The sequence below is a fragment of the Ovis canadensis genome, chromosome 7 (assembly GCF_042477335.2).
Source record: "Ovis canadensis isolate MfBH-ARS-UI-01 breed Bighorn chromosome 7, ARS-UI_OviCan_v2, whole genome shotgun sequence".
Classification (NCBI taxonomy): domain Eukaryota; kingdom Metazoa; phylum Chordata; class Mammalia; order Artiodactyla; family Bovidae; genus Ovis; species Ovis canadensis.
In genome coordinates, this window is record NC_091251.1 from 27,507,185 (window position 1) to 27,515,056 (window position 7,872).

Genomic DNA, 7,872 nt, shown 5'->3' on the forward strand with positions numbered 1-7,872 from the left:
GTTTAGACTTTTGTGACCCCATGGACTATATAGCCTGCCAGGCTCCTCTGTCCATGGGATTTTCCAGGCAAGAATAATGGAGTGGGATACCTGCCATACTTTGGAGGTATCCCCAAAGTATTTGTATTGTCATATTTTTATCTACATCTGTGTGTTGTACTTTTCTTCAAGTTTAGATGTCATACTGAGGGATTTTATTCACATTGGTTTATTTGCTCTTCATCACATTACACACTGGGCAGTATGGACCAGAATGTGAATTGGAAGGGGCCAGCTTACAGTGACTTCCCTGCAGCCAGGGATGAGAGCTGGTCCTCCACGCCAGCGAGACACTCCCTCGGGTCTCTTCCCCTCTTGTGTCACTAGTCTCTGAGTTAGAATCCAGTACAGACAGTGGGAAGTGAAGGAATCTGAGGAAGCCAATCTGTCTTCCAACTTGCTTAACGTCTTTTAACTTCAAACTTTCTCATCCGCAAAATGAGACCGAATAGAACTGCATACCTCGTGAGGTCCTTGTGTGGAGTAGGTTAGATTGAAAGGTAACTTCATGGGAGCCAGTGAGAGCATTTGGTGCAAAGTGCTCAGTCAGTTTAAGGGGTTGGTGTTTGGATCTGAATGGGGCAGCAGTGGCCCAAGTCCCATAGATGGCATCACCGGGAGTGCACACCATTGCTGAAACTTGGACTCCAGGCTTTATAATCTAGAGATGGGGGAGATCTAAAATATTCAGCTCAACTCTTCATGTTTAAATAAAATGCTAAATGAATTTAGAATTCGCTTTTAAGATATTGTCTTTATTTTTGTAGTGTTGGGGCATTTGGGAGGCTCTTTTTTTTTCCCCCCCCAACTAAAATAATTTTTTCTTCTGCAGGGTTAGATTTCTTTCCTTTCTTATCAGGAGACAATCAGGTATGTTATATGAAAAAAAAATTGATCTTTTAATTCTACATGAAAATGCTTAAAAGTATAATATGTAGCTAAGAGAAAGAGCATAAATTCCCTTAGAAAATTCAGAGTTGTTATACTCATTATTCTTAAGGTTTTAAAAATTTAAATAAAAGTCCCTTTCTTTCAACTGTGCCTGAATATATTAAGTACAGTGTCTGTTTCCCAGTGCTTTTTATAAAGAAACAGGCAGTGGGTCATATTGAATGACAAATTTCTTAGCCAGATATCTCCTGGAGGGGACGTAGTCTGTCGTCTTTCCTTCATATGCCTCTTCAAGAATAGCATTATGAGAATTGCTTGCAGTACAGATTAAAACAAAAACCAATATTTTGACCCCCGTCCCCAGTTTCAGATACAAAAATGCCTCAGTGATATGCTAATAAAAATTAAAATTAAAAAGGTCAATGATGTGATCATTATATAACACCATTTGATTTTGCAAAATGTTTTACTGAATATTTCAGAAACACCAGGTACTTAGAATATGTTAAATTTAGGACTTTGTTCTGCTGAGAGAAGAGAGTTTATTAATTTATGACAATAATTAACTTTATTTTCTGTCTTTTTTTCCTCCTCCCTAGCATTATAACACCTCCCTCCTTGCTGCTGCAGCAGCAGCAGTTTCAGATGATCAAGACCTCTTACACTCGTCTCGGTTTTTTCCGTATGCCTCCTCACAGATGTTTCTCGATCAGTTAAGTGCAGGAGGCAGTACTTCTCTGCCAACCACCAACGGAAGCAGTAGTGGCAGTAACAGCAGCCTTGTATCCTCCAACAGCCTAAGGGAGAGCCATGGCCACACTGTCGCAAATAGGAGCAGCACGGACACAGCAGCCATCTTTGGCATCATACCAGACATTATTTCATTGGACTGATCCCCACGCCCCTGCTGCTCCCATCCCCACCCCAGATTAAAGGAACTTGGCAGAAAGAAGAGAACTTTGTGCTATGTTTTACCTTATTCTGTTTAGAAAAGTACACAAGCGTGTTTTTTTTTCCTTTTTTTAGGGAAAAAATTAAAAGAAATGTACAGAGAACAAAACTATATTTTCAGTTTTACTTTTGTATATAAATCTAAGACTGCCTGTCTGAAAAAAAACACTTATTAAAAAAAAAAAAAAAAGGAAAGAAAAGAAAAAAAAGAAAAAAAAAACAAAACCAAGTACCCACAAACCACCTTCGGTTCATTTTTTCTGGATTCTGAAGATTTTTTTTCATCGTTTGTCCTATGGTTTTGGTTTTATTTTAGTTCAATGGCATTATTTTATTTGCAATAACAGAAAAGGAATTGCATGTATGAAGTTTTAAATTGTGGGCTTTTCTTTGTTGTGGGGAGGGGGCCGGGGGGGGATAGTTTTAATTTCCATTTTCTAAAAATGACAGACTTGGATTCTCTTTGTGTGCATATTTTATTCAGCCTTAAGTTATAAATCTCATCTGTCGCTCTGCATTCCCTGTGTATTTTCAGGACATAGCTTGTAGGTGTGTGTGTTCAGTGTGTGTGTCTGTGTGTATTTTTCTGTCGTTACTGTTCCTTCTCCCGAGTTTGCATTCAGTTGATAAACCAGTTGCCTGCTTCTTTCAAAGTGCTTTGAAGGTCTTGAATTCACATATGAGCGTCTTTATCAACTGTCCCAATTGCATGTTCTCCATCACATATTCTCTCTTAATTGCTAGATGCCCCCTGAGAATATGTTTCAGAGATTGGAGTAAAGCTGTCTGGGTAAGGAGTAGGCTTAGTCTAGTTCTTTATTCTAAATTTGGATTGCCAGTATTATGTATTTAAACCAAGTGTGTGAACACCTGCTATTTTGGCCACAGGGTAACAAATTTTCCTGTAAGATCGTCATACCAAAGTAGGAAGTAAAAATAGCACAGAAATCCCTGTTCGGTATCATGTGCAGCTGACAGAGGTAAGGCTACATCACCTCAAAAAAGAAAGACAGACAGTCAATTATCCTTAAAAGTAAATTCTCTTCAGAAAATAGAGTGCACCATACATGTCCGTCTGTAGAAATCTATCATCTGATAAATAATTGAAATTCAAAATGGGCTTAATCCTTATTCATTTTCATTCTCTGGTTCTAACTGTACTTAATTTTAGCCTAGTAATCTTGTTTATTTTTTTTCTTCACTTTTTAAATACAAGCATGACATAGGAAAGTCAGATTTTTTCAAGAATTCATGGATCAGTCTGATCTATCCTTACTAATAATGGAACATGTAAATATATTGAAAACTGTTTTTCAGGAAATGAGTGAGGGTTGGAGGGAAGGAAAAAGTGATTCTACTTGTGTTCCAAAATCCTCGTCAGAGAAGGTAGTAACGTTCTTCAGGTAATATCTGAAGGTGTCAAAAATATTTTTTATCTGATTGAAAGGTTTAGCAGGTTTAACAGAAAAGATAACGAAGGGGCATAATGATTACCAGTTTTCCAAACTGGATTTTTATATCACAACTGTTAATATTCTCAGAGTTGTTCTCAGAGTTGATGAAGGACCACCTTTGTGTATAAAATTGTCATATTTTAAACCTTGCAGTGGTAACAAATTGACCTACTTTAATCCAGTTAGAATTCAAGATGGCTATGTCTTCAATTGTATGATAAAATTAATGGCTCACATGACTGTGTGGCATCTAAAAATACCTGTTTTTACAGCATCTCTCTGCCACCAAATTGTTGACTTGAATTTTGAAAAACAAGTTGGTATTGATATGTATATGTGTGTGTGTATATATGTATTTATAGACAAGTGTGTGTGAGTAACAAGTGAGTTATATAGTCTTCCCTACGCATGTGTATTCCACACATACATGGCTGAGTTATAGTCACTAAACAACTTGCAATAAAAAAATTCATTGTCAGTTAAAACAGGAAATAGTTAAGTTTTTAAACGAATCTGGTGTTATGGTGAGTAAACACTTTAGAACTCTCATTGCCATGTTAACTTAGGCTAATATCTAATAGTATTATAATTTGTGTCTAATTCAGATTGGGATAGAAATTACTTAAATTGTAGGGAGTTGCTTCTTATTTCACATTGTAATAGGAAATGTTTCTATTAATTCAGCTACCTAAGATAAAATGAATAGTTTTGTTTTTTTCTTTTTTTGTCGTTGTTAGTGGTCTCAGAATTCTGATCAATAACTTTGTGTATGATGCTGAATTACGAACTGTTTGAATGATCCAGTTGAAAACCCGTCCCTCTACTTTCTTCAGCCCAGTTTTGGAGAGAGTTATTTTCCCTCAGTGTCTTGCGTTATACCAGTCTAAGGGAAGAACAGGTAACAGGGAGAAATAAATGTCTGTCTAGTAGCTTTGGTCGTCTCCACAGGAGCAACTAACCGTTCAGTTGTCTTTTTATTTTAGTTCATTCCACTCTAAGCAGTTTGTTCCCTTCAGTTGTTAACTTTCTCAAATGTTGCAGTAGTAGTAGCTATTACTCTGTTGGTCTCATGGCCGATGTTAATCAATCAGACTTTTATGATCCATAGTAATTATTAGTGGAGTAATGCACTGCATCTTTATCTTCTAAGTTTTGTTTTTTTTTAAAGCACAGTTGTTTCTTTTTTCCCTAGCCAACTATCACTACCACGCGCCCCGCCCCCGACCCCCTACCCTGGCATAGTGCTAACACTGACATGCTGTCTGTGGACAAATGACGATTCTCAGAATCTTTAGTCGAGCTACCACCATCCCCCTTGCCTTGGTCACTCATAATAGGTGTGCATATGTTTGTGTTTCTGTACAGAACTGTGGGTGTGTGTGTATACGCACACACACCTTTAGTATAATAGCTGTTTGACTAGCAGGGTTGAAGTGGCTTTTAATTACTTTGTGGGCATTACTGAACACGTTTTTAAAACTATCTGGACCTTAACCATGCCACGCTTGGTTGACTAATTTATTTTGAGCATTAAAATTTTTCTACTGTTAATTTAGACATTATCACAATTCTCTATTACTGACTTAGAAAAGATATACTTAAGCTTCTGAGAAATGTGATTTCTTGGCAGATATTTCTTTGAGTCAAATGTCTGAAACTGAATGGAAATATATCCCAATTTTAAATTACTAATTGTAGAAAGAACATTGTTTTTAAACAATTTAAAACACATAAAACACTTCAAGATCTTTAGGACTTTAAAGCACATTTGAAATTATTTTAGTAAGATGTTAGTAAGAATTTTGTTTTTTCAATACATGTTGGATTCTGTTTTTTTAATTAAAAGAAAACACAAAGCTTAGATTTCAGAAAGAGGGAGGGAGACTAGCTGGTGGTTCCAGAGTGTGCTGCTGTTAACTGTTTAATTAACAAAGGGGAAAAATGTATATAAACAGATATAAAAGTTACCATAAATTCCATGAACTTAAATCTGTGATTCATTGCCTTAAAACTTTCTCTCTTAGAATTTCCATACCGCATGCCAAACCAGTAAAATGGCTTTTAAAAATGTATAGTAGACCAATGTCAGTTTGTATAAAAGTACCAAGTGAAAATATTTATTACATGCATTGGAAAAAAAAATTGTTTACCTATTGAATGTTACCTGTTTATGTAGAGCTCTTTAGATGTAATAAAAGAAAAACCTTCAGTTAATTTGTCTTCTGTAAAGTACACTGCTGGGTATACGAGGGGACAGTCCCTGTGAGAAAAAGTGACAATGCTTTGTGCTTCCAGAGCCCCTTTGATGCAGAGATTTCAAAGCATGACAAGTAGTTTATTCTCTTGCAACATGCTTTGAGGTAAGTCATGAATATACAGCTGTCATTCCCCTTTCTTAGTGAAACATGGCTAGCTTTGTAGTGAACCACAGCATTGGTTTAGTTTTAAATCTGTTTAATTAATTTTCAATTTGACTGTTAAGAGCACTGTGGCCTTTTTGCAAATCATACTAGGCACTAGGTAAACCAGTGTTAGGAATGAGCATGAAACCCAGGCATGGGGTCCTTGTCAGAGCCTTATCTGGGATATATTTTTAAATTAGAACACATCCCAGGATCTTGGTATCCTACCCACTGAACACCCTTAGAACACAGAGTCAGTGGACATGAGCCCCAGGTTCTAATGGCCAGTACATACCACTTAGGTGTCTTTGGCAAGTTATACTTCAGATTCCTGTTAGACAAATGAGATTCATAAAACTTGCCTGGAAGCCATATGAGTACCACCCAGTAGCGTATAAAGGCCAAGCTTTGAGGGACTGGACCCTCATTTACTATTATAGCCCAGAACTTCCTTTTCCTGTCCATCTAAATCCCAGGTATCTACTGTCTAATCCTTGGCATTCCAGGTTGGCTATGCAAGACTGACTTCCTCATGTCCATGAGGGGTTAACAGTTGATGTGGAGCTTGACCCTTGAGCCTTGCCTGAAAGTGAAATATAGCAGTTCTCCATGGTGTGCCAGCATCTAACCAGCCTCAGATGAATTTACCATGAAGGTAATGAAGTTTAAGCACAAGAGCCCCTCATTTGCTCTGGCCTCTTCCAGGGTCCTGGGAGCAGCCCTTAGTAATTCTGTACTTCTCTTGTATTATTCTGGAAGGCTGCCGAATCGTATAACCCTCAGATCTCACAAAACCTGGATCTGCCCTTGTACTGTATGAGCCTGAGATCCCCAGCTAGACAATCACAAGTTCACCTACTTGGTGTTTAGGGTGGGTGGGTGGGGGGCACATAACTGCCTGCCCCCACATAACCCTTCTCTCCAGCTCCTAGGCATTCCTGATCACTTAATGGGCAGTTAAACACTGTTGGGAAAACAAAAGTGACTCTCTCTCAGGACCTCCATTTGGTCTGAAGCCACACATCCTTACTGAGAGTGTTACACTGACTGTGACTGCTTTGTCCCCTGAAATTTCCCTTGTGCCTCGCCCTCAAACTTGTGTCCTGTGTAAATCTCCCCAGAGACACACCTCCCTCTTAATTTGGTTTTCTTTTGCGTTAGCCACTAAGGCACTATTAGCAAAAGCCACAGCCCAGAGAGCACAATTTTGATACATATAAGGATGAAAATCTCTGTACTTTGAGTTCTGCCTGGCTCCCCTCTCAACATGCTGATGTGTGACTCCAGCCCTTTTTTGGACTGTGCTGACTCATAACTAACTTAAAAAGCCACTTGCGCTAGAAAAGCTCCTGGCAGGACCAGTACCCCTGGAACAGTTTTGCAGGGCTCCTGCTGTGTCATGGCTGTGGTCTGTTCCATCCCCTTACTACTTGCCTCTAGTCCTGAGGAAACGGGTTGAAGCCATCAGTCTGACCCACTTAAGCAAACCCATCCTAGTCCCATGAACCCCTCTGATAATGGGCCAGGGAAGAACTCAAAATGCTGAGAGAAGCACCACCATGAGTCTTCTCGGGGTCTGCAAGGCTGCAGTGAATGCAGCTTGTCACACCCGGTCCCCTTTGGTCGGCTGTAGTCAGGTCCTTCTTCCCAACATTTGGCTGATGCTGCCTTGTTCCAACCTGTTGTATACTCTGCTTATGAATGAATATCCAGGACTACATTAGTATGCACTGGGAATGAGAATTTACACATGACCCCATGGTGCTGCAAGAAATGTTGCCATAGTTTGTTTGAGCTCTTTGCTTGTTGCTGTTTCCCAGCTAGCTTTATCTTGAAAATGTGGAAGATGGTTCCAGCACCCAGATACAGAATATTGGTCTTCCTGTAAATTGCCCTTTTTAGGAAAAGCACAATCATGGCAACCCAGGATTACATAGTGTCCTACAGTTTGCGAAAGCAGAGCCCATTCTCAATAGGCTCTGTGAGGTAAGAAGCAAGAATCCACTTTAGTGAGGATCCCTCACTTTGAGGGGTGAAATGATTTGCCCAGAATCATCTGGCTGGGAAATGGCAGTGTTGGGACTAGACCCCTGGCCCATCTCTAAACCACAGGCTATAAAGGGCTAGACTAATGG

The 7,872-nt window shown here is 39.0% G+C and overlaps 1 protein-coding gene across 2 annotated transcripts in view; it reads left to right on the top strand.

The window, feature by feature from the left end:
* PIAS1 (protein inhibitor of activated STAT 1) overlaps window positions 1–5,549 on the top strand; it is a 128,723-nt gene extending 123,174 nt beyond the window's left edge. For both annotated transcript variants that reach the window (XM_069595478.1, XM_069595479.1), the window contains exons 13-14: window positions 872–909; window positions 1,530–5,549. In XM_069595478.1, coding sequence (XP_069451579.1) covers window positions 872–909; window positions 1,530–1,823 — 332 coding nt within the window. In that variant the 3' untranslated portion in view covers window positions 1,824–5,549. The remainder of the gene's footprint in view (window positions 1–871; window positions 910–1,529) is intronic.
* The last annotated feature ends 2,323 nt before the right edge of the window (window positions 5,550–7,872 follow it).